Here is a 27886-nt window from a genome sequence, read left to right as displayed (position 1 = left end):
ATCGGTATCGATTTCTATTTTGTATTTTTCATTATTATTATTAATTTTTTTTAAAGTTTCTTTTTTTGAAAAAAAAGAATTTCCTCGTGAAATGTGGTTTGTGGTTGAAATGTTTGGAGGTGGTGGATATAGTGTATATCTGGATGGGATAGTTTCTTTGAAGGAAGGGAGAAATGGGTATCGATAAGTGCCGCTACAGATGCCGCTTGTGCTTCCATGATATGGGAGCGATATGGAGCGAGCTAGCGATATAGACACAGAGAGAGAGAGAGAGACATAGTGCTAGGGTGCACTGATGCGGTGCAAAGTTTGGATTCTAAATGATTCTGTTTAGGATCGAATCTTAAGGACCTTTTTTGGGGGGAGTGGGGGTGGGGAGGATATATACATGGGATGCGTTATCATTCCATGAAAAGCGCGGTTACTTAAGCAGCATTTACAGACTTTCAAAACTTTAGTTCTCTGGGGAATCAAAAAAAAATTAGGATAAACCAAAGAGATCTATAAAGCTAGGATCCAGTGGTGGGGGGACTGTGGTGTGTGAGGTGTTGAAGGGTCATATATGTATGTATGTAGGGTAATTATATCAAGTTCAAAAGCCAATCAGTTCAACTACAAAGCACTTTGGATGTTAGTTAGTAATATGGGTTAAGAACTGGTATCTATAGTTGATTTAGTTGCTGTTGGTTGTACTTCGTTAATTGGTTAAATTACGAGTAGCATATTATCTTTACTGTTATTGTTATTGTTAATTGCTGTTATGATTACAATCTGATGCCTCTTTCGCTCCCATTTGCCATACATATGGATACACAAAACATAAATCATAACTCATCGCATTCGGCGATAACCGCGAAACCCATAACTCCGCTATCGTCTATCGGAATTATAGATCTCGGGCATGGTCGCCAGAGAGCGATAACTGAAAAGCAGGCGATAACAATGAGCACAACTTAATGTCGATAAAAAGACGATACAATGAGCTACAGTTTACAATTTACAGATTACGATAACGATTACGATTACAGAGGTTGTAAAGAGGTGCATGAAAGTTGGTTAAGAAACAAAATAAAAAGAAAACTTAAGAGTGTGATATGGTTTTTTATATAGATGCTAGTGATATAGTTTTGGTAACAAGTCATGATCGAAGGGAGCTTCATTTGCTTTATCGATATTAATCGATTAATTAGAGGACATTCTTGTCCTTTAGGAATGAAACTCCCGAATACAGACGCAGACATACACACACATACAGATGCAGAGTTATAGCGATTGCATAGCATAGAGGAGGATATATAGTGAGATATAGAGGAGGTCAGGCAGTTTGGGGTCAGGTGCCAGTGAGTGAGATAGGAGATGAGAAGAGACAGAGAGCAATGCAATGGGAGTAGTGGGTTTTGGAGAGAAAGTGTAGCCCAAAGAGTCAGGACTCTTCTTAGGAATTACCCTGGAAGACTTCATTTTATCAAATCTTCTCGTGTAAAAGCCTTAAGAACAAGTACAGACATGTTTTGGGCCACTCTCTTTCTCTTTCTTCCCGTTAGAGTGAGAGTGAGAGTGATAGTGATAGTGATAGTGAGTGATATTCAGAGATTCAGAGTTAGAGTGAGCGTGAGGTAATGAGTGCTTCACACGGACAACTGACCTGGAAGCGGGCCGTCATCCGCTGCTTGAACGATTGAGCCGCCTTGGGATCGGCGAGACGCATATCCTGATACTTCTCCTCCAGATCCGACCAGTCCTTCATCACGCGCGTGACCTTCTCGCGGTGCGACTCCTCGAGGCGCTGTTGGGCTTCCTTTGTTTAGAATACGTTTTGTGTTGCATCGATAAATAAACCTGCGCCCTCAACGTAAACACTTACTTTCTGACTTACTTTGTAGCTCTGGTGCTCGTAGTGGGGATCGAAGTGGGTGAAGTACGGATCGGATGTCGGCTGGGCGGTGGACGGCGGCAGTCCGGCGGAACCGGATCCAGATCCAGCATTGGCAGCCGCAGCAGCGGCCACCGACAGCTGCGGAGTTGAGGTAACTGGGGTATCGGACTTGAGGGGCACCTTGTCGGCCGTGGAGGAGCCACCGCTAACCTTCAGATTGGCCACCGGCTTGGCGCCAGCACCGCTCTGGTCCCAGGTATCGCCACCATCGGATTCGCCCTCGGATCCAGCGCCATCCTCCTCGTAGTTGTCACCCTCCTCGCCGCTGTCGTATTCCGCATTGATGTCGTCCAGGGATCCACTGTTGGCGTCTCCGGAGGATCCGGCATTACCACCGGCACTGCCGCCACCCGCAGCCGCCTCGTCGGCCACCATCTCGTCCTCCTCGTCATCGCCCATCAGATCGTCCTCGTCGTCCAGGTCGTCGTCATTGCCGTCCTTCGAGTAGTTGGACTCGTTGCTCTCGTCCTCGTCGTTGACCATCAAGTCATCGTTGGCACTGGTGATCTGGGCCGGGGGCATTACGGGCAAATCGGTCTTTTTCACATGGATCTCATCGGCTATGGACACACACAAGGATTCCATTAAAATGGAAACTATTTTTTCGAAAGAATCCCGAACTCACTCTTGAAGTGCTTGGGACAGCAGACGAACTCAACGCCGGAGAAGACGGAGATGCCGCAGGGCAGGAGCATGGCGAAGCTGCGCATCTGCATGCCGCGCTCCTGGCAGGCAGCCGCTCCGGTCTGGTTCCACCTCACAAACGGCCAGCACCTGGAGGCATTGTGGATATGATCGAAGAGGCAGCCCTCCGGCACCAGCAGGGCGTCCGACTGGAATGGTCCTTCTGAAGCCAAACGTCGCCGGGAAGGTTAGCAGGGTGTGTGGAGTGCAGGCAGTGTGGAATGAAAGGATAACGGATCAGTTGGTAGCCGCCAAAAGGATCCTCGATCCTTGCGGTCATTGCTTAACTCACCGAGACAGCGGAACGGCTTGATCCAGCGGTGGGAGCCCTTGCACTTGGCCGCGTTTAAGGCGCCCTGACGGCACCAGCCTCCGATCTTCTGGTAGTGAGATGATTCCACAATGTTGGTTATATCGCGGGTCGGATAGGCCTGAAAGATACGGGTTATAAGAATAGGCCAGGTATTAGTTAAGACTTAGAGGAAAAAGAACAAAAATCACTTGGAACAACACTTTCAAAAAAAAAATAATACCCTCTGCAAGGGTATAAAAATAAAAAAAAAAAATATTTTTAATCCGAGATTTCCGGCCAGCTTAAGTGCAACCTTTGAGAATCGAGGAGGAGGGCGCTATTTTTTAATTAATTAATTTAATTATTTTTATTTTGAATTTCGGCAAATTAAACCCATTTTAGCCCGGAACCCTCTGGAAAATGCTGGATTTTCATCAATACATGAAAATATCCTTGGAAATCCTGGATTTCCCCATATGACCTCTACCGGTGGCTATATCTTTGCCAATTCTTGTCCGATTTTCAAGCGGAGTACCTTAATCGATTTGCCACAAATCTGCATCAAAATCTGACAACAAAATATTTTTCAGATTTTTTTCCCATTTTTGTGGGGAGACCCCTGCAGAATCCTGGATTTCCCCATGTGACCCCTACCGATGGCTGTAACTTTGCCAATTCTTATCCGATTCTCAAGCGGAGTACCTTAATCGATTTGTATATCGATTTGCCACAAATCTGCATCAAAATCTGACAACAAAATATTTTTCAGATTTTTTTCCCATTTTTGTGGGGAGACCCCTGCAGAATCCTGGATTTCCCCATGTGACCCCTACCGATGGCTGTAACTTTGCCAATTCTTATCCGATTCTCAAGCGGAGTACCTTAATCGATTTGTATATCGATTTGCCACAAATCTGCATCAAAATCTGACAACAAAATATTTTTCAGATTTTTTTCCAATTTTTGTGGGGAGACCCCTTGGAAATCCTGGATTTCCCCATATGACCCCTACCGATGGCTATAACTTTGCCAATTCTTATCCGATTCTCAAGCGGAGTGTCTTAATCGATTTGTATATCGATTTGCCACAAATCTGCATCAAAATCTGACAACAAAATATTTTTCAAATTTTTTTCCAATTTTTGAGGGGAGACCCCTGCAGAATCCTGGATTTCCCCATATGACCCCTACCGATGGCTATATCTTTGCTAATTCTCATCCGATTCTCAAGCGGAGTACCTTAATCGATTTGTATATCGATTTGCCACAAATCTGCATCAAAATCTGACAACAAAATATTTTTCAGATTTTTTTCCAATTTTTGTGGGGAGACCCCTTGGAAATCCTGGATTTCCCCATATGACCCCTACCGATGGCTATAACTTTGCCAATTCTTATCCGATTCTCAAGCGGAGCACCTTAATCGATTTGTATATCGATTTGCCACAAAGCTGCATCAAAATCTGACAACAAAATATTTTTCAGATTTTTTTCCCCTTTTTTGTGGGGAGACCCCTGCAGAATCCTGGATTTCCCCATATGACCCCTACCGATGGCTATATCTTTGCTAATTCTCATCCGATTCTCAAGCGGAGTACCTTAATCGATTTGTATATCGATTTGCCACAAATCTGCATCAAAATCTGACAACAAAATATTTTTCAAATTTTTTTCCAATTTTTGAGGGGAGACCCCTGCAGAATCCTGGATTTCCCCATGTGACCCCTACCGATGGCTGTAACTTTGCCAATTCTTATCCGATTCTCAAGCGGAGTACCTTAATCGATTTGTATATCGATTTGCCACAAATCTGCATCAAAATCTGACAACAAAATATTTTTCAGATTTTTTTCCAATTTGTGTGGGGAGACCCCTTGGAAATCCTGGATTTCCCCATATGACCCCTACCGATGGCTATATCTTTGCTAATTCTCATCCGATTCTCAAGCGGAGTACCTTAATCGATTTGTATATCGATTTGCCACAAATCTGCATCAAAATCTGACAACAAAATATTTTTCAAATTTTTTTCCAATTTTTGAGGGGAGACCCCTGCAGAATCCTGGATTTCCCCATATGACCCCTACCGATGGCTATATCTTTGCTAATTCTCATCCGATTCTCAAGCGGAGTACCTTAATCGATTTGTATATCGATTTGCCACAAATCTGCATCAAAATCTGACAACAAAATATTTTTCAAATTTTTTTCCAATTTTTGAGGGGAGACCCCTGCAGAATCCTGGATTTCCCCATGTGACCCCTACCGATGGCTGTAACTTTGCCAATTCTTATCCGATTCTCAAGCGGAGCACCTTAATCGATTTGTATATCGATTTGCCACAAAGCTGCATCAAAATCTGACAACAAAATATTTTTCAAATTTTTTTCCAATTTTTGAGGGGAGACCCCTGCAGAATCCTGGATTTCCCCATATGACCCCTACCGATGGCTATATCTTTGCTAATTCTCATCCGATTCTCAAGCGGAGTACCTTAATCGATTTGTATATCGATTTGCCACAAATCTGCATCAAAATCTGACAACAAAATTATTTTTTAATATTTTTTCTAATTTTTCTGTCGGAAGCCTATTTCTGACCTCAAATGAGACCCTATCTGTTCCAATTTCCATCGGATTTCGATGCAAAGTGCTTTAAACGATTCTATCCCTAGTTAACCGCTTAACCGGAAGTGGGTCCTTGGGAAAAAAGGATGGGTTACATAACCTATTCGTTTTAGTGACCACTAACCACTCCAGTTGGCAGCTTGTGATTTGAAATTCCGGCTGCTTTGCCGTTCAATTTAATATTAATCAAGTTCTCATTTGGGGGAATTCTGGGGAATTTCATTTTATCTGAAAGGATAACCAGGCTCTTTTTGTGCAAAAACTGGAAAACTGAAAAGGAAGTGAGTGAGTGAAGCCTTTTTTTTTGTAAGGGGGGGAGGACTAAAGGGAAGCCAGGACTAAAACCGAATCCTGTTCTTGTTTGCCAGGCCATTTGATGTGTTTATTTCCCCTACTTTTCTTTCTCTTGTTGTTGTTGTGGTTGTTGTCCTGGTGGTCCTGGTCGTCCTGATTGTTGTTGTTGTTGTTGTTGCTGCCTTTGGGCTTCCGACAATGGGCAGTGAAACTTTAATTGCCTGCCCAGTTTGATTGACTGACTAAATGACTGACTAACTGAATGGCCTAATAAAATATCCCGCATGTCTGTGTGAGTTTAACTCGGCAAGGATATGTGTGTGTGTTTGCAAGGATATGTGTGTGTGTGTGTGTGTGTGGGTGCACTACATTTGTTTCAAACAATTATGTGCCGAGTGGCATATACTCTCTCTCTCTCTCTCTCTCTCTTACTCTGTTTACCTCGCCTGGCCCCTTCATCCGTACATCCTTACATCCTTTCAGGCTTTCATCCTTCATCCTCGCACATCGTCATCCTGGCACACACAACAGCTCATGAAAATGAGGCCTTTTTAAATGTTGTTTGAGTGCTTCGTTGCAAATGGCGCACAAACACATACACACCAGTACACACACACATCACACACACACTTACCGATGGAGTGGGTGTTTGGGTGAAAAAAAAAAATAAGAGAGGAATGGAAAAAAAAGGCTTTTCCAGGCTTGGGAAAAAAAAGAACGAGTGCAAACGGCACGTAGGCGGTCAGACAACACCAAAACCCCGCCCACAAACACACACACACACATGTTGGGCCACACCCCCCATTTGCCGCCCATTTTGGCCCGCCTCACCCCCTGCGTATATTGCTGTCGGCAACCAGGCTAAATAAAACATTAAAAGCACAAAATAATGATGCTGATGCATGTCAAGTCAAACTGAAAACCGAAACCCCAAAGGCCTCCGCTTCTGTTTCTGCTTCTGCCTCTTCTTCTTCTCCCGCCCCTGCCACGCCTCCATGCACAATCCTCCCCACTCTATCATATTCTGGCCAAAACACACACACACACACATTGACACCAAAGTCTTGGCAGAAGGCCTTCTGCTGTGGTCATTCCATATGCTGCCAGTGCATAAAGCACATAATAGCACAGTGAACACTCGGTGGGTGGAATGAAGGGGTTCTACTGTACTTCATTGACAGACAAACGAGGGGATTTTAGTTAGGGATAGCTAGAAGGACGATAGAGGGGGTTATAGAGGTAGATAGAGAGTAGGTGGATGGCTTAGGTCACTTGAAGAAGTTGAAATGTTTGAAATTAAAAAGCATGCTTTTTCAAAAAAGCATGATTTTGGAGAAATATTTTATAATTAAGGCTTTAATAATAATTTTATATATTTTTCCTATTTTTTAAACACTTTTATTATTAGAAAGATAATGTTCAAGATTTTTTAAACAAAAAACAAACTAAAAAGCATGAAAGTAAGCACGAACAAAGAAAAAGCATGCTTTTTTGATTAAGCAAGGTTCTTAAAAGTCTTTTAACATTAGAGCCTGGTAGTTATGTTTATTTTTAAACATTTCTTTTATATTTTTCTTAATTTAAATCATAATAAGCAAGTCTTCTTTAAAAAAAACCAACTTAAAAGCATAAAAGTAAACACAACACTTCAAAAATCATGCTTTTTCCATCAAGCAAGATTTTTAAAAGTTTTATAACTTCAGAACCTGGTAATAATACATAGTTTTGAGTACTTCCTATATACTTTGATAATTAAAAGCAGAATATTCCATAAAAAAGTGATGATTGTAAGCACAAAATAAGAAAAAGCATGCTTTTTAGTAGCATGAGTAGAAAAGTACCAGGTATCATAGACTATTTTTCGATAAAATTCCCCCATTTAAAATAAAAACTTGAAAGTAAAAACTAAACCGCAGCTGTCAGTCGAGGGACTTTCCCATAAACCCCCATCCCAGAAGGTGTAACCCAGGGGCCAGCTCCCCACCCCCATGGGTTATGTTTTGGGAGTTGCGTGCGTGCCAGTGACTTGAAATAAACCGCACAGGATGGCTTTAAAAATAAAGAAATGCGTGGGTTTCGGACATCATGTCATTCACACGGCCCAGTGCCTGACCAGAACCAGAACCAGAAGCAGAACCAGTGCCAGTCGATGGTCGCCGGAGTATATAAACGTGCCACCACGAGGCCTGAAGGATGACTCCCACAACACCCACACCCTCGGGGGGACTACATATTGGATGGCGAGGAAAGTGAGACTCACTTTCGTGGGGCTGGCCGGCCTCCAGGCTAACAGGCTAAGCCTTGGCCCCTCCACCCCCCAAGAGAGAGCATATGCCATCCAAAAGTCCTTTTCGTCCTGGCTGGCTGAAATGTGTTCGTTATACTTGGCTTAATCAAAACATATTCAACCGAGCGTGAGGCTGTTTAAGTGGCTCGCTTGAGAGAGTTTGCCGCAAATACGCGCACCACGGCTACAACACACCCAGCTTGCCACAAGTTATTGTAACAGCATTTGATTCTTTTGTTTCAGCTAACACACACACACACATACACATTTATATATATATATATAGCCATGATTCAGGATGAGGCAAGCAAATTTAATTGTATAAAATTAGCAGAGAAAAAAAAATGGAAATAAAATAGAAAAATCATGCATCGTTGCATTGCTCTCCAAAAGTCCTCCTTTTCTGTTAATTTCTTTTTTTTTTTTTCTATTTTGTTAGCATGTGTATGTCCTGCGAGTGAGTGTGTGTGTGTGTGTGTGTGTGTGTGTGTGCGCTAATGACAGACAAACAATTAAACTTGACATTTCGCCATTGTTCCTAACACACTGATACACATGGGACTTTGGCTAAAATGGAAAATATGGTATCACCATTGTTTGCTGCGTATCCTTGAGCAATGCAATTAGACGGGTTCTCAATACACGGACAGGACATGAAATGCCGCTGGCCATTGTTATTCTCATGTCCTTGCATTTCGCTATACTAAAAAAAAATAATGACCAAAAGAGTTATCTAATGGGTTTTTAGGGTTATTATGAGATTGTCCATCTGTCGGTTTGTCCGTTGAATTATTTTGTAAGTTAATTCTTTAGTTGTTTTCATAATTGATATATGAAATGGGCATAGTCATAGCTATATCTAATAGACTGAATATGAGCTAGAAAATACTTAGCTTTTAAGGACAAAAAAATATACTTTCTCCGCTTCTCTGTTCAATGACTTTTTTGGTATATTCTCATTGTATTCTAGTAATTAAACTCTCAAATAGGTGTGTATCTTATTATTTAGGATCTAGTTGCATGATATAATCTAGCATGATATAATATATAAGCTTCGTAGTAAAAAATACCCTTTTGTCCGCGTGTCCGCATGTCCGCAGTTCGTTTAATTATTTCTATTATTTTCTATTAATTCTTAAAGTATTCTTGAAATTTATTTCTAAAATAGCTCACTGATTTTCAGACTTTGGTTGCAAAATATAGAGCTTTTTAATCCAAAATATGCTTCTGTCCGCGGGTCCGCTTGTCCGTTAAATTATTTTGTCCATTAATTCCTAAGTTATAACAGTATTAAAATAATACATTATATCTTAAATAGCTATGCTACCTAATTTTTAGACTTGTTCTTTCGATATAAAGATTTTTCAGCAAAAAATTTTGCTTGCCCTTAAATGATTTCCAAGAGACCTAGTCTTTCATCTCTCAAGTTATCCATTTAGATAGCCCCTTTTAGCCTTAAATCCCATTATTTTTAGACTTTTATTAGAAAACCTAAAACCTTTAAAACCAAAAAATGTCCTTTTTGTCTGTTTTGTCCATTATTTTCCATTATATTAACAATTGGCCGACATATTTGTTTCTCAAACAATTAAAATGTTTCACTAAACTGTACATAATATTGGCTGCCTGGCTTTTTCAATTGCCACATAATTGGATTGGCTTATTGAGCAAATTGTTGTTCGCTAATAGGCTGTGAAAAACAACAACAACAACAATAATACAAAAAACCAGAAAAACATAAAAACTTTCTGGCCTCGTTAATTGCAGGACAAATTGTATGTGGTGGCGATATTGGTATTGTTGTTGTTAACTTTTGAAAGAAAATTGTTATCCAATTTGTTGGATCGGTGAGATTTTTGCAGTCTATAGGATTTATGGGCTTTATTCAACCGATATGGCCCGGAGACATTTGGGTTTATTTATTAGCTTGTCAACTGATTTGCCACACAGCTCCAGATCCTTTGCCTTTACAGGCAGGACACTCGATCAAGGTGAAACTGAAGCTCAAGCCCAACAACAAATCCAGTTAAAAGCAGGAAAGTGAGTGTTTGACAGCGTTCAACATCCGCATAACATCTGTATCCGGCTTGGCGGGGGCTTAGGATAAAGGATAAAGGATATACGTTATACGATATACGATATGAGCGAGGGAATATGAGGTTGTATGTATGCAAAGGATGCAGGATGAGGTCCCGTGTGTGCTCAGTCTGTCAATGCATGCAAAATGCAAACAATTGAGTTGCAAAAAGGACCAAGTCTCCTGTGTCTCTGCCTGTGTGTGTGTGGCAGGAGCGGTAAGTGGAGCGCGTTATTGAAAATGATTTTTTAATGTGCCACTGACATCGTACCACCTCAGCTTCCACTTTGCATTTTCTACCCGCCCCCTAAGGGTTTCCAACCTTTTTTTTTCTCCATCAAGGCTCTAAAAAGTGTTTTAATTTAAGAACCAAGCCTTTTTTTTTTGTTGTTTTGTGTACCACACTGCGTATACATAATATATTATAGTATATATATTTTTTTTGTTCAAGTTTTTATACTTTGTTTCGTGTCATTTCACTTGGCACTTGGCCTTCGCGCGTGCCCCGCCGACCACTGTTGACATTGAAATTGTAAAAATAATTTCCCATACGCCCCCATGGACGGCAGGACATTAGGCCACAAAAGGCCAAACGTTGTTATCCTGCGGCTTTTCCGTTTCACCTTTACCTTTGCTTTTCAGTGCTTTCCAGTGCTTTGTTTTCAGGTTTCAGTCAAATGGCCAGAAAAGCAAACATAGAAACAGAAAAGCATTTCAAGGTGCGTGTCCACATGTGTGTGTTTTTGAAGATCGAGTGACCTACCCAGAGGCCATGTCCTTTCTCTCTCTCTATCTCTCTCTTAGTTTTGTCTCTTTCTCTATGAGTAGAGTCAAGTCGAAACCATTATGGGATAAGCTGATACGTACTGAACGTCGTAATGCCATGTAATTACGAGAGACGCCATGGCAACAAAATCCGTGGCAGGACCTTCTCCTCCACACTCGGTGTATGTGTATCCTTTGCTACTCTGGTCTGGTGCTCCTTTATAGATTGGCTTTGTGTACTTTTGGCTGCTCATTTGATTACGCTACGGAGCGATGACGGGACATGCTGGATACTTTGACATTCAAGTCGCGATATGAGTGATGTCCTGGGCACTCGTACTCGTAATTGGCTGTTATGTGCCATGTAATAATCCTTTAATTCTCAAGGATTTCTAAACCATTTTTCTCTTTAGTTTAGAAACAGAGAGAGATACTTTGTGGGTGGCAGGATACACTCTACCCCACACACACACACACACACCCATACAGGACAGGATAGGACACTCGCAATCCCCCAAATGGGACGCACATACATCACCTTTAATGGGCATTATGTGTAAGCAAGCATTTAACTCTAAATGTCCAGCAACATTACAAACAATTGAATTAGGGGGCCCCAGGACTGGGCCACAGGACTGGGCCCATGTCCTGGTCTGGTGGGGGCACAGGACTCTAACTCTAACAGCCACGATGGCTGTGGCGAGGACTCGTTTCAGGTCTCTCCTCAACTCTTGGCGGTGCAATTTTGCAGGCATTTAAGCGAGAGCCCATTTGTTGTCTCTCGGTGGGTGGAAAGGATATACGAGTATATTTAGTCCTGCATCCTGCCAGAGAGAGAGGAGAGGAGGAGTGAAGAGTGGGTGCAGAATGCCTGGCTAAACTATTTAGCGACTAAACTACTTTTTGCCTGTTCAGTGAATTTCAATGCGGCCATTATGGAGGCGCCTCTAGCACATGCCCCCCTCCCCACCGGCACGTCGTAAATATAGTTCGTCCTGATGACGCTGATGGTGTCCTTTAACAGTGAGTGGCCAACCTGTCAGCTTCCTGTTAGATCCTGGATGGGGTCAGTCAGCCAACTTCAAGCGCCCATTGCCAATTACAAGCCTTTGCTTTGTCGCTTAAATGATGCGCAAACTATATATCCACCAACCCGCCCATAGGATCATATCCTGCAATTATCCTATGAGTGTGTGTCCTGTATGTGTGTTTGTTGAGCTCTCAAAGCGACGTGTCTATATAAAGGCAATTGCAATGGCCAAGTTGGCACTCGAAGCGAATTGAATTGAGGAGGAGGAGGCGCTGCTGACAGCGCATAATTAGCGCATCCAGCTAATAGTTTGGCTAAATTGTTGGCTCAAAGCCCAATAGTGGTGTGAGTGTGAGGAACACCAAGTGCCCTCTATGAGAAGCGTGGAGAAAGGCCCAGTGCTAATATGCCACATAATTGATCGATCAGAGCAAGATGATGTGCCAGTTTATATAGAAATCTATATCAAGGACCAAAGACCAAGACTTCTGAAAGGACAAACACACACAGACACAGATTACATGAAAGGAAACTCTGGGGAAAATGCTTTTCGGCCTAGAAGGGAGGGGGGTTGCGAAAGATATTCAATTACAAGCCTTCCTAATTAACGTTCTGGTCCGCGAACGCGGTCGGCCTGGCCCTCGCCCCCAGTCACTTAATGAGATTTTCCACCAAATGAGCTTACATTTGCCGCACTGGCCCTACCCCCACTACCCGCCTATCGAATTGAATGTAGTTAATTGAATTTAGATGCGATTTATGTCTGCAAAATGCAATTTTGCCGCATTAATGACCACCCACAAGACACCCCCCAGACACAACCAGATTTCTGAATTCAATTTTCGGCTTTTTTCTGTTTTTTTTTTTCTGTTTTTGGTTTGGCTTTCAACTCAACGCTCATCAGCAAGTCTCATTTATCATTATTAATGTGAAATTTCCACGAATTTTCCAGAGAACCAAAAACAGAATCAAAACCAGAAAGAGATCTCCTGCCATGGCACATGTAATTTAACTCATTAGCTCCGAGCCAAACAGGGTTTTTATTTTTGTTTTTGTTGGTGAGCCTTGAATGGTTTTTCCTTTTTGGATGAGTGGCTTGCTGGTTGGGTGGGTCATTCGAATAAATACGAAACGCGCAACATTTTTGAAGCTTGACACCGCAAGGCAAACATACCGACCCCCAGCTCGCTCTCCCCCCCCTCTGGCAGTCAAATTAATTAATTTCCATTTGAATTGCAGAGTAAGCAGGACTTTTCAACCCAAAATCGAAACCAAAAAATCCAGCGCGTAGGCCAAAAAATGATATAAATAAATATAAACACAAAAGAAAAGCCAATGGTGTGGAAGAATAAAAGTAAAAGATAGAAGGCACAAAAGTGGACAATAAAAGCGCTTTTAATTAATTTCTTTCAAGGTGAAAACCAAACACAAAATGGCCAAAAAGAATGTCGAGAGGCCCAGCAATGGTGGTCGAGCAAAAAGTGTTGCATACTTTTTCGGGCAGGGCTGTGATTTATTTGCGGAACAAGCGGAATGAAACGCGTAGAGTGCGCACTTTTCAGCTCTTTTTTTTGTAGGATAGTTTCCCCCCTTTTTTTTTTGCAAGTACATGCAAATAGCCAAATTTGTTGAGGCCAAAAAATGTTTAAGGTGCGACTTGAACGCCACGCCCACTGGCCCCAACAAAAAAAAACCCCCAGGCTTGACATTAATGGAGAGAAAACTCCCTATACCCCACCGCTGCCACGCCTCTTTGCTGTGGGCAGTGGGCAGATGAGGACTGTGGGCGGGGCCGTTCGTTAGTGGTGCCTTGATGCCACAATTTTGAAGGCCTTTCAGGGCAGCTGGAGAGCACAGTGTCCGGTGGGATAAACGGAGGCTAAATTGCGTACAGTTGCTAGAGATGGGCGGTTAATATCGATAAATTATCGATTAAATATTGGAGGTGGGTTTGAAGAAAGAACGAGTTGGAAGTTGGAAGAAAGAACGTAGTCATAATGATCTTTAAAGTCTGTTTTGTAACTAAAATCTTGTACTTTTGTCATTATTGTATATATTTTTGGAAATATCTCAGAGTAGCTTACTTAATATCGATAAAGATATTTATTATATACAAAATCGATACCTCAAGAGATGTTTCGCAGAAAAAAGATACCTTTCAAAGCAAAATGGTCTATATAGTCCCTATAAAAGTTAAAAGTGATAAAGATTTCTACATTATTTATAAAATCAATAATAAATAACTATCTATAGTTATAATAGAATTCTACAAATATCAGTTTCCTTTTAAACTGTTCAACACTACTCCCCCTTTTAAAGCCTTCTAACCTCAAAAAACTTTAAACCTAAACATGATTAGTAACAAATCCTGGCTGTGACATCTTTTTTTATGTATATATTTGTTTTTTTGTAGCAATTTATGTACATGTATGCATAGGAAACTAAAAGCTGTTTCGTATAAATTACGCATACGCCATGGTGACCCGCTAGTGGGCTGCTGTTTCAGGCCCATCTTAAAGCCATCAAACACATCCGATTCGTGGGCTGGCAGAGAGTGAGCTGCTGCGGGCTCTCTGGCTTAATTACGATTTTATTGGATTTTATTCGCCGGCCTGAAGCCGGCGGCGGTAACGGGGGCAGAAACATCAAAAACATTGCCACCGACATAAATTAAGCATAATAAATAAATTACCATAATTATAAAATGTGTGATGCCGAGTGGCGTCAGTGGCAGTGGCAGTGGCATCAACAGCAACACCAAACAAAAATTACATAAATAAAAATATTAAAAAAATGCTGCCTCCCAAAAACCGACAAAAACAAAAAAAATCTCAAATGAAATGAAAAGAGACAGACGCTGGGGTTTGGGAAAACAAAATGCAAATGAAAAACCAATACAATATTTGTCATTTACATACAACATGCGTGTACGTATGCGTATGCGTCTATATGTATGTATGTGTTGTTTCGATTTATGTTGTGGCAACAGCAACTGCAGGCGACAGCAGGATACTTGAATCCTGCCAGTAGGAATGGAGGGAGTAGGGCGGAGGTTGGCTCAACATTTGCATGTCAGAATCAAATGCGACAGTTTTGACAGCTTGCCGGGCTCATTATTTGCATACAGATGATCGTAATGACGTCCATGGCGATGACGATGACGATGGTGATGACGATGAGTTGCAAGTGGCAAGGGTAACCTGCCCTGACCTGGCCTTAACATCGTGCCACCCATACATCTAAGCTACAATGCCTGGCCAAATCATTTTCAAATCAGTATTGAACTGAATCTCGAAGACCTTTAACAGATTTCACATTTCTGAATGATTTATACACGAAGACAGTGAGAGAAAAGCTTGGGTCAAAGTTTATTTAATAAAAATTGTTTTAGGAAGGGTCGGGTATCATATAGTAGTAAGGGTTGTATATGGTTTGTAGAAGCTTGAAAGATTTAAATACTTTTTAAGAAAATTCCAACAAGTTCTCTAAGAAGTATCGGGTATATAGTTATCGTAGAATACCTTGAAAGCAATGGAAACTTGTTTCTAGATGAAGTACTATATGTCTTCTACAAAGAACTCCCTTCAGAAGTATCGGGTATCAAATCTCTCAAAAACTTTAAGGTATAAGAATATTTTTACTATATCATACTATATCATATTACTATACTATATCAACTATATAACTATAATCCTATAAATAAAACCTCCCAAACAAAAACAAAAAGTACCGGCTATCACACAATCAAAAAAGGAGCCCATACTTTCTCAAAACTCTGACAATTTTCTCTCCCTGTTTACGTTTAGGATGTATTCCCAGGTTAGATTTAAGGCATAATTAAATAACATGAAGCTAACAGGATAATTAATATCTCACTTTCCCAGGAGGCACTCCTCCTGAAAGCTCCTCAGCACTTACAAGCTGTAATTTCATCATAATTCAATAGAGGCTGACTAATTTCCCCATTTTCCCAAAGAGAATAGGGACACAAGGCGGGCTGGGATGAAGGATGCTTATCCTTAATTGATTCAATCAGAATCGGATACTTTTTCTCATTTTTTTTTTTTTTTGAAAATTTGAAAATCAGAGAAAGCAGAAAGATGATTTATTTAAAGCGGAATATGGAACAGATGTGCGATGTGGCTGTGGGATGATGCCACATGTCAGTGTCGATATCAGAGCTCTGATTTTTATTTTTCATGTTGCTCGTCGAAGGGGGCCAATGCAATGTCAATATTTATGAACTATTATTGAACATTTGACGATGACGATGATGATGATGATGATAAAAAACAACAACAAGGAGCTTGGGCAAAAAGCTTACATTAGCCTGGAATGGCAGGAGCAAAAATTTAATTAAAAAAGCAAAGGGAAACAGGAGAACTGGGGAACTGGAGAACTGGAGACAGGAGACGGCAGACAGGACATTATGTTGACTATGGAATGCCAATTTATGACAGCAACGACAAGGACACCCAGGCTATCTACCTACAAATAATATACATACAAGGATATATTGCTTCCACATACATACATACATACATCCTTGTATATCCTTGTATATAGAACAAGGAGAACCAGCAGCCACACCAGATTGAACCAGACAAAATGCGAAAAAGCGAAAATTAATGGAAAATTAATTAAGTGTCGCTTAATGTTGTCTCAATGTAAACGCTTTCAACGCAACGCAAATTAAATTGTTGATGCCAGCAGGATCCCCCCCTCTTTTATATCTTTTTTTTTTTGGTGGCTGCTTTTGATTTATTGGTTTTCTCCTACCATATATATACGTATACTATACAGCTACTGTATTCTGGAGGCTCAGTTGAGCGTTAGTCTGGCCATAAAATTACATTTACAAAAGAGGAGTGTACCCCCTTTGCCCCCTATGTACTGACCACATGGCGTATGCGCAATCTCGAAGCAAAGTGCAATGGAAATTGCAATTTTTCATGCGGCTTCCCAGCCTTACTTTGGCTTTTGCCTTTCAATTCAATCAAATAAAAAAAAGTGAAAAAAATAAAGGTAGCTCCAAGATATGTAGAGTAAACCGCATTACAGTATTGCTGCACTTACCTTCTTGCAGTAATCAAGCAAATCCATTTTATCACGCAAACATGTGGCTCCGGTTGTCTTCTTGGTGAGATCCGTCACCCAGCGTCCCTCCTCGGAGAGGTATTGCGGCTGATAGACCTGACCGGCCTCGCAGAGTACGGCTATCTGGGGTTCCCATCGCGGTGAGGCAGCCTGAAAGGATTAATAGAGTTATATATTATTTAGGGAATTATTAAAAGGATTATTTAAAAAACGTATTTATGGAAATATTTATAGAATTGTAGACTATATAATATCTAGATTCTATAAAGTTTAGTTTTAAAACCCCCTCCCTTTTCCATTATTCATCAGCAAATATTTCTCTTAGCCATTCACAGACTATAATTGGTTTATGAAAACTTTATTTGTGCAACAAGTATGTCAAAAGCACATTTTTCAAATCAAATATTTGCTTAAATATTAAATGAAAAGTTTTTAGATTATTCTTATTTCCTGTTTCGGTTTGGAATTCAAACTTTTAATTGATTCACCCCCTTTTGTATAGAACGGGGGTGTAACAAGTTGTCATTGTTGTCAGAGGCAGCAGCACAAATCAACAAAGAGATATTTTTTTTTTTACAAGAATTTCAATTTCCAGCGAGAAGCCAACAGTGCGTATGCGTAATGTTTGAGTGTTCAAGTATGTGTGTGTCTGCGGGGTGTTTATAAGGGTAAGGGGGTAGCGTTTAGTGTGTGTGTGTAGAATGAGGCCTCAACAAAGCCAAAGACAAGACAACAACGAAACAACACCAAAACAGCAGACAAAGACAGGCCGAGGCACATTAATCATACGCCACGTTGTACCGACATACACATACTACAGCCCCACATTTCAAAGCTTTGTTCGCTGCCCCCCAATACATCCCTCTCACTCTAAGACATAAAAAATGATGCCCACTAAAGGGGGCAGACCTATTCGAGGATACTATAGAAGGAGAATGGCAGGATACCAAGATGTTGAAGCCAGGAAATGGCCAAAAAGAACAATTAATGGCCGTCATTAGGGGTGGTAGGGGGTAGGGGTAGGCGTGGCAAGTGCTGAGACCAGCGATTGCTTAAATGCTTCATTACCACATGACAGGATCAGGACATGCAGAGGGAGAAAGAGGTCCTGCCAGGCAGCAAAAGCGAAAACGATGATGATGAATGTCTGGCCAAATTATGCATAACGGTATCAATTGATACATTGATTGATTGACGTCATTGTGGCCCGAAGGACAAAAGGGCTAACAAGGATAATAGGAAGAATATAAAGAAAGGGGGCTTCCAACGAAAAAAAATGTGTATTTCATAATTTTTCTTAGTGTTTAAGGCAGCTACTTGGCCCAAAAGCAAGAAGAAAGCCTGGTTAAGCGACTCAACTACCAACCGATTCAAAAAGACAATGATGGGCAATCAAAGCTAGTTGTTTGCCAGGATGCGATAAGACAAAAAAAGGACTCCCTCTAGCCCTCTAGCCCTCACTCTCTCATGCTCTGATTTACCAATTATGAGCTGCAACAATGGGCGAGTTCTTTTTGCGATCCGGCTTAAATGTTCTTCTGGCCCCTTTTTTTTTTTTTTTTTGTTCTTCGGGCCTGCAATCAAAGTGGCCCAGACTCGGTTCGGTTCGGGGCCTTTTTATATTGTCTGGGCCAGGCTCTGGGCCCGGAATGATGAAACTGATAGCCATGCCCCCACAATCAATTGGTCTGGGGAGCGAAACAATTAAGCCAATTAAGACATGTATGTATGGTATTTTATGCTTAAAAGTCTCTTGATTAATTGGCTTTATATATTTTTTTTTTTGGATGTATTGGTTTTATTGGTATCGGCCCTAATGCATTCCTGTGAGTTGATCAAGTGTTATGGAGGAATTTTATTGATTGGCCAGGTCAGGAAGGATGTGCCAGCAGAGGGCTCTGGCACAGGACTCTTGTGCAGGATACTTGTAAAAACTTCATTAAAGCCAACTTCCGGTTGCCAGGCAGCGCACTTGAAATATGCATTGGATTTCAGTCATCCTTTCCTCTCCCTTCTTCTTCTTCTTTTGGGCCAAAACTGTCAGTCAGTCAGTCATTCAGTCAGTCAGTCTATAAGTGTGTGTGCGTTCAACTATTTCAAAAGTAATTAAGTTGGCTAAAAGGCGCCAACGCAGGCTCGTCGCTTGGCTTCTCTTTTGTTTGTCAGTTAGTCGGTGGAGACGGGGGGGTGAGGGGATTTTAAGCCAAAAATCATCATAGAGTCAGGGAAGGGAGGGGGGTTGGGGGTTTAGGGGTGACTGGATTTAAACCCCACAGCAATTTTTCCAGGCAATCTAATAATTCAAACCGAAAAACAACAACATACTTGGGCTTGGGCAATGTCCTTTTCTCTCTCTCTCTCGCTCTCTCTCTGTGTTTATTATACTTGTATGGGTGTGTGCTTGTGTGTGTATTAGTGTGTATCCTGTGTGTTTGTTTATGCAGATTTTGTTTGGCTTTGGGCCCGAGTCAGGATTGCACTTGTTGTCAGGATCCAGCCTGCACTACCGCCTGAACACCAACAATGCCATATGCCAAACAATCCTGAAAGGATACCGCCCTGACAACGGGCAGGGCGGGGGCGTAGGGGCGTAGGGGCAGGGCCAATAATAATGTCGCCAGCCATGGCAACGTACACTCTCTGTGTGTGTGTGTGTGTTTGCAAACAAAAACGACAACAACAAGGTTCTCCAAAAGGTGCAAAAAAAAGGACTCTGCCGAAAAAAAAAGAGAAACACACACTAGTTGCCAGGATAAAGCTAGAGCCATGCATGTCCTGCGACAATTATGCGGAATATCCCTCTCATCTTTATTTTCCGGCTAATGAGCAGAGTAGCAGGAGTAGGAGCAGGAGCAGGAGCAGGAGTAGGAGCAGGAGCAGGAGTAGGAACAGGAGCAGGTCATAATACTCCAACTACAAGATACTTGCTAATTTTTATGAATCCTCTTTATAGTTATTTTTTAAATTTTGTTTTTAAAAAATTAAAAGTTTAGGTTTTAAATATTAATTTAAATTTTTTAAAGTTTCTAAAATATAGACCTTATTTTTAAAGATTTTTGGTTTTTCTGAAACAATTTTTTTTAAAGAAAACAAACTTTTTGGAAAGAAAATTGAAGAAGTCTAGGCCTGACAGTTGCAGTTTCCAACCTCTGACATCCTCTGACACCCCCTAACACCCTCGAACACCCCCCTTTTCATTCGCGTAATGATCCTTTGGGAGAAAATCGAAGAAAGTAATGCGGCGAAAGGCAAATCAGAAGCCGCCAAAGTGACAGGCGACAAAAGGAAATTGCAGCGCCAATCTGTCAGTGGCGTTGTGAGAGGTGTTTCCAAAAGGGGTGGACAGGACACCCAGTATGACCGAGTGCAACAGCCAAACGCTGGTTGTTGTGGCCACGCCCACCAACCAAATCCAACGCCCAGACCGCCCGATACCCCCCCCTCCCTTTTTTTTGACTTCCGTTGGCTGCTGTCGGTTAGCTTCCTCCTATTTTTCCTCTCACGCTCCTCTTGCTCTATTTTTTTTTTCGTCCTGTGCGTCCTGTTCTCTGGTGAAAGGCAATCATGGCGGCATCCCCCTCCTCTTAGGCCCCCTTTATAACGACGCCCCTGTTTGCTGAACAAGCTGAAAGGGCGACAAATTGTAATCAAATGCACGCACGACTCTGTGTGTGTGTGTCTCTGGGTGTGTGTGTGTTGGTGTGTCCCAAAAGGGGCGTGGCTAGTTGTGTGTGTGAGACAGGTTTCGCCCTGGCTTGTTGCCCGGCCAAAAGGAGCGGAAAAACACGCTTAAATGACAGGGCAGAAGGGGGTAGAAGGGGTGGTTGAAAAATAGTGGAGAGCCATTGATTAACTGGCTGAGGGGGGGAGGGATGGCGGGGTGGAGGGGTGAAGGGGCGGTGTTGCAGCTCAAACCATTGAAAGCTCATAAAGCTGCCGAGTAATTGGAGTTTCGATCGCCGCCCCAAAAAGTATGCAACCGAAATGGAACGGAAATGAAGACAACGGAAGCGGCTGGCAAGAGGAAGAAATGAAGCAGACGGTTTTGGCCAAAATGGAGGATATTTTTGATGTTTTTATGGTGGGAATTATTAAAAAAAAAAGGGTTTTAAGAAAATTATTATTATTTTATACAATTTAGATGGTTTTCGAAGCTTTAGATTTTATAAAAATAATTTTTTGTAATGATACCCGGTACTTTTCTGCTAGAAACTTCTATAAAAAAGGCTTTAATATCTATCTAAAAAATATTAATCTATCTGTTAATTTATGTTCATTAATATTTAACCCCTTTTTTAATTTCTTAAACCTTAAACTCTCTAATTACCCTTCTAAAAACAAATATACCCCCCAATACCATCCATAAACCCATCAAAATCGCCTTAAAATTTCCACATCCTTACCAGCCACCTTGAACAAAAATCCCATAAGCCCACATTCTTCTTAATTTAAACCCCTAAATTATTATTTTTTCATTTCTTTTCTTTTCTGAAAAGTAAAACCTAAAAGTTTTCGATTTAAAACTCAAGTTGGCAGCAAAGTTTTGGGGCGTGGCTTGGCTTGGCTAGGAGAACACGGAAAGCCAAAGGCCGAGAGCAAAGCAAACCGGGTAGTAAGTACTTCAGGGGCTACTTATAATGGCCAAGAAGCATGGAGATGGCCCAAAGGTGGGGAGGAGAGAGGAGAAAGCCCAGTCCGGAGACGACAGAAACACAATTATGTTAATGTTTACTCGACCGTAATTAACTCAAATTTATGATATTTTAATTTCGCCCGAGCGGGACACTCGAGAGCGTTCTGGACGGAGTCCTGGACGGGCAGGAGGTCCAGGACCCAGGAAACAGGACCAGAAAGATGACAAAAGTAGGAGAGGCGGAAAAAAGCAGAAACATGAGCGAAACAAACAAAAGAAAATTGCGTTATAATAACACACGTAAAAAAAAAACAAAAAAAAAGAAAAAGTTTTCTCCAGAGTTCGAGTCCCTAGATGGGTCTTTTTTTTTCTCCTTTTTTTTAATGTTTTTTTATGCTTAATGTGAATAGAAGACAAATAGAATTTTAATGCAAAATAAAGCATAGAAGGTTCTATTTTTTTCTAGGTTTTTAAAGAAATTTATAAAAATTTTTCTTTATAATTATTTAGTTTTGTTTTTTAAGGTTTATGCTTTGCATTTTAAAATAAAATTATTTTGGGGGTTGCCAGAGGCATGAAGTTTCCAAGGGGGGTGTCCACACGTAGCAAGTTCCAGAAAAAAAAAGGAAAAATGTCAAAAGAAAACAAATTGTGAAAAATAGCCACAAGCTAGGTGGTTTTTTTTATTAGGGGGGGTTGGGTGGCTAGCTGACATGGGTGTAGAACTAAGGGGGGTATGGGTTTCGTTTTTTTTTTGGTAGCTGGGGCTAAGTAGCGTGTCGCTTGAAGTAAGTCAAAGTTGAAAATGAAACGTTTTCTAGCTAGCCTTCTCTTTCTAACAGTCTGTAGCTTTCTCTTTCCAACAGACACTCTACACAGACAGAGATAGAGCTATTATTTATGAGTTTTCTACGTTCGTTTGTATGTCTTTTGTGCATTTTTTTTCGCTTTTTTGCCATTTAACTTTTTTTTGTCAATTTTTTTTTGGTATTTTTTGTTGTTGTTTTTTTTTTTGGTATTTTTTGTTGGCCATGTCCTGTGTGTGTTTCTCGTTTGTTTGTGGCTCAATTTCGAGTGTCAAAAAGCTTTGTTGTTGCTGTTTTGGCTGTTTTGTTGATGATGACTCAGCAAGCCCAGCTAAGCCCCACAGACAGGGGCGTCCATCGAACGGGGGAGGGGAGGTAGTGTCTTTGGGCATTTGCCATGAAAATTTCCTCCCTCCCCCCACAGCACGACTTGTTGGCCTGCTTTTCCAGCTTTCTCTTTAGCATTTTTCCTCGTTTTTAAAACGTGCTTGAGTGAGTGTGTGTGACAGTGCATATGTGTAGCCAGTGGCTGAGGCTTAAAGGGGTTACTACAAACCACAAAAAAAAGGTGGGTTTTTCTTAAAATTAGAGAATTAAGAATTAGAGCCACCCCCTTTTTAAAAGAAGCCTCTGAGAAGAATTGAAAGCAAAATGAAAATTGAAGAAACTCTTAAAAGTTTTTGGTTAAAACTTTTCCTTTTCTTTCTTTTTTTTTTTTTGCCTCTCTATCTATCTTTTTTGCACTCGCACAGGTGAAATATATCAGAGATGCTTTGACAGAACATACACACACACACATGTTCAAACATACGCACACGCATGCAAATGGAAATTAATTTTGTGAAAAGTGCCTGCAAGTATGCAACACACAATTTTTCCAAGACAACTTTATGCGTGTATCTGTGTGTATGTGTGTGTATCTCCTCCATTTTGTTTTTTTTTTTCTGAAAAGTATATATGTGTGTGTGTGTCTACAGGACTTCCTAATTGATGCTGCTGAAAGCACTTTTAATTACATTTGCGGGAGGTTCCTGAAGCTTCAGGCAAAAAAAAAAAAAATTAAAGGGGGGGCAGCAACTAAGTTTGGATTGGAGTGCTTGGCAACATCATCATCATCATCATCAGTGCATTAATCATCATCCTGAAACAGGACATGCAGCAGGAGTTTCGACTTTCATCATCAATGGCATTTTCAATTTCAATTTTTGCACTTTATAGCGTACTATACCACCCCCCCCACTCAGTTCACTTCTAATTGATTTAAAGCACCCTCCCCCTCTTGAACTACCCGCCACTGGCATATGTATCTATGACCAATTGGATCCTCCTGCAGGAGCAGGAGCCGAAGCAGGATCCAACTTTTGGCACCAAAATGAAATTACTCTTCGATTTGCTTCGTTTTTCGTTTCATTTCTTTGCATAATATTTGATTCACTCCCCCCCTGATTCTTGTCAGATAATTCGGGTCAATTTTAGACCCCCCCACCCCTTTTTATCAGACGCCTCTGGTGCTGTTCATTACTCGTCGATTTGCTGCAGGTTTTTCCATTTCATTTCATTGGGAATGGAAGTCCTTTTCTTTTATTTTTCCAACAGCTAATTGAGTGAACGGCGGGAAAATGGGGAAAAATTGGAATGGAAAGTGGCGGAGGAGTGCGTTTAATGGCACGAGATGACAAGTGAAAACTCATTTGTAAGGACCTCGGAATGGCCACGAAGTTAAAGTACTAATAGATTCGATTCGAGAAGAGATATAGTCCATATTAGTGAAATTATGGTTTGAGGTTTGCGAGATAAATGCAAAAAATTAATGCTGAATCAGCAAAGCAATCAGCCCAAATTACGCAACACTAATGCGCTTACAAGTTAAACAAAAAACAAAAAAAAAAACAGGATAATGTAGAAGAAGAGAAGCATGGTCGTCCTGGCTAACAACATTTTAATCCTGGCCACAAATTGCTGCTGAGGCTTAAAGCCTACTAGCCTAGCCGTTCGATAATAAATATGATTAATTTTCCAAAAAAAAAAAAGACCGGAAACAGGCCTTTAAAGGCCACACCACAGGGTGAGAGAAAGAGACGGCTAGATAGACACTGACTAAGTACAGTTGCCCACAAAACTGTATGGGTGTTTTTTTTTTGTTGCCTTTTAAAAGGCACTGTCGGGTCTAAAATGCAATAAAGCTGGCCCACAAACAAAAAACTAATCAACAAATTATGGCAGTAAAGTGGTTTTAAAAGCTAAAAGGACCTAAAAACCAAAAAAAAAAAACACCGAAAGAGACAGCTAGTATGTACCAGAGAGAGAGAAAGGATGATAAAGTTTTGAATTCTTTTGGGCCACCATTGCAATTCAATTAACTGTGAAAACTAATTAAGTGACTCCTGCCCTGCAGGATGCAAGGATGCCATCCAATGCCATCACTTTCTAGCAAATACCAGGCCTAAGGATATGTGTGTGTGTATCAGGATGTGTGTCAGGATGTGTGCCAAGATTGCATGTGTATATTGCTTGCATACTTTTTGGCATAACTTTTGGCTTGGCCTCGACAACAAATTGAAATTGGAAGCCAGCCTTGCCAGCCTTGCCAAAAACTGGAAGAAACAGGAAGCTCGGAAGAGTATGGAGGCGGGCAGGAGGGCAGGACTCGTGCGTGTTTCAAGATGGCGACTTCGACAACACTTGGAGCTAATGGCTGGCATATCCAAGGAGCCCCGGAAAACTTTTTCCACCAGCCACGCTCCAACTGACAGCGACTAATTCCACTTCCCCCCATTTGGCCACCCACCGAACCATCCTTTCCACTCCCACTCCCACTCGTCCTTCGTCCTTTAACTCCTTTTCTCGCATTCATTTTAATCGCACAAGCAAAAGCTTTTTCAATTTGTTTGCTGGAAGGAGCTGGCAAAGATTTCCACTCCCACTTTCGGATACTCCGTATTATGTATCTTACCTAGCCGAAAAGATACTTAATCATCGGAGTAGGATCCTGCATCCTGTACGCCCTCCTCCCACACTCTCTATCTATGTGTGTGTGTGTGTTATCCGGTATTTAATAACGAAGCTTCGAGCTGAGCAATAAAAACAACAATGAACACAGCCAAGAGCCAGCAACAACAACAATTTGTGTGCATAATTTATGCCCTTTCAGAATAGAATTTCCAGAAAAAAAAGAAAATAGAGAAGGAAATTCAAGCAGATTGGAGTTATCCAAAGGGGGGGCACAAGTAAGAAAGGGATTTCAGCTGCAAATACCAAAAAGTATGCCAAATATTCATTTGTCTTGTGGTGGAATACAAGAAACTCTGAATGCAATCGATGCCAGAGAGGAGGAAAAAGGGGAAGATTTTTATTTAGAGGGAAATTTTGGAAAAGGAACTAGTTTAGGGAATTAAAGGGGAATTTTTTGAAAGGTCCAAAAAGGAGGCAAGGATTTTTATTGAGAGGCAGGTAAGGAATTTTGGAAAAAAAATGGTTTTCAAGGAAAGGACTTTTTATTAAGAGGGGAAATATTAGATAAGGAATTCTTTGGGGGGCGAAGAGAGAAGAATAAGAAAGGTTTTTTTGGAGGATTTTTTTTTTTGAAAAAGAAATCAAAAATTCCAATCGAAATAGAAGGAAGAGTCTTATGAAATGCTCAGATTTATTCATATTTATGTTATAAATTATTAAAAAATTCAAAAATATACCAGAAAATCCCTCTAATTAAAAGGGGAATACCCTTCTGCTTTTAATCCTTCTTAAATCCTTAGCAATTCCCCTTTGATTGATTGCCCCCCTTTCAAGTGGGGGAAAAAAACAGAAGTCTGACCCCCTTTTTCTTTCTTGTTTTTCGATTTTGAGGCTAAGGATCTGAATCACTTTGAACTGCAGAGCATGTAGGATAATTGCGACCGCAACAACAAGGATGGAAGGAGCTGGATGGAACGTAAGCCAAAGAGGAGCAAGGACTCCCCAAATCCAAGCCAGGACTTCAGACTCTAGAGGGAGAGCGAAGAAGACTAAGTGGGGGAGGGGAGAAATAAATCGCAGTGGCTTTGATAAGCGTCGATTTAAGGCGTCGGAGCATTCTGGCACACTCATTACAGTCGGCCACTCAAACACTCAAACACTTGCACACACACTGACACATACACTCACACATCTATATACACTAATACACATGCACAGACTTAGGGCTTACGAGCACACCAGATAAATGGCATGATTGAATGGCGGAGGTTGGGAAAACAGGAGGGGAGGAGGATACTAGCTACCTAGTTCATTAAATCAGCTCAACCTCTCAGTGCCTCCACCATCTACCCCCTACTACCCCTACTACCTACAAAAAAAAAACAAGCACCCTTTGCTACTTTTCTGACTCGCATTTCGTATTTCTTCGTTGCCTTCTTGTTACGTTTTTCTCATTATCTCGCCTGCTTTCTCCCGCCACTTTCTCCCGCCATTTCTCCCGCCCTTTCACCATTCCGGAGTCAATGAATGTGTTCATTCGAAAGTGCACTGCCAGCAGGGGGAATGGGGTGTGGGGCAAGCAAGGAGTAAAGGGCGTGACTTACGTGCATAAATTACAAACAGAGCACAGTCCCCGCGAACGGCACACGGGGCGTATGCGCAATTTGGATTCAAAAAAGCGGCAGAAAGAAAGAGAAAGAGCTTGGAGTGAGAGTGAGAAGAAAGGTTGACAGGGACAAGGTGTTGGGACACACACACACACACACCTCCTACTCACACTTATGCACTGACAGGTTTGCAATTTAAACTTTTTCCCAGACACAGGATCCCTTTTTCCTCAAGAAGATTAGCGACGCAGGGGAATGAGAATTTATGACATCGCCTACACTCTCCCTCCGTCTCCGCCTCCGCCTCTGCCTCCAACTCCGACTCTGATTTCGAATCCTGCCAAGGATCAAAGCCGAAACATTTTAATTATGTGCAACGAGAGGACACGACCAAGACAGGACAGGACAATAGACTAGAAATCGATACAGATTAGTCCTTGATGGCAATCGGCCTGAGCATTGTCTGCTCTAATTGCTGGCACGACAGGATAATCGAAGGATTACACACCTAAGAAGCATTTCGAGTGGATTAAGCAATTAGGGAGTCCTTTTAAGCTAACCCCAGTGCCGGGTATCACATATCTTGGATAATATGCAATGCTTATGGTTAGTTTTCTTAGAGAGCTTGAAACTTGGAAGAAAATTTTCAAATAAATGGGGGAAAATATTTTGTTGTCAGGTTTTGATGCAGATTTGTAGGAAATCGATATTCAAATCGATTAAAACACTCCGCTTGAGAATCGGATAAGAGTTGGCAAAGATATAGCCTTCGGCAGGGGTCTTATGGGGAAATCCATAT

At 41.3% G+C, this 27886-nt stretch overlaps 1 protein-coding gene across 10 annotated transcripts in view; it reads right to left on the bottom strand.

Moving 5' to 3' along the window:
- Positions 1–27886, bottom strand: part of Appl (amyloid-beta-like protein) — a 54277-nt gene that overhangs the window by 5930 nt on the left and 20461 nt on the right. For 3 of the 10 annotated variants that reach the window (XM_017253578.3, XM_017253581.3, XM_017253584.3), the window contains exons 3-7: positions 17069–17239; positions 2913–3051; positions 2562–2783; positions 1865–2496; positions 1646–1798 (exon numbers count right to left, since the gene is read on the bottom strand). In XM_017253578.3, coding sequence (XP_017109067.2) covers positions 1646–1798; positions 1865–2496; positions 2562–2783; positions 2913–3051; positions 17069–17239 — 1317 coding nt within the window. The remainder of the gene's footprint in view (positions 1–1645; positions 1799–1864; positions 2497–2561; positions 2784–2912; positions 3052–17068; positions 17240–27886) is intronic. The other 7 variants (XM_017253585.3, XM_017253586.3, XM_017253583.3 and 4 more) reach the window with 6 other exon arrangements.

The sequence above is a fragment of the Drosophila bipectinata genome, chromosome XL, assembly GCF_030179905.1.
Source record: "Drosophila bipectinata strain 14024-0381.07 chromosome XL, DbipHiC1v2, whole genome shotgun sequence".
NCBI lineage: Eukaryota > Metazoa > Arthropoda > Insecta > Diptera > Drosophilidae > Drosophila > Drosophila bipectinata.
Note: the sequence above shows the minus strand (reverse complement) of the source record. Positions and strands in the feature narration are given on the sequence as shown.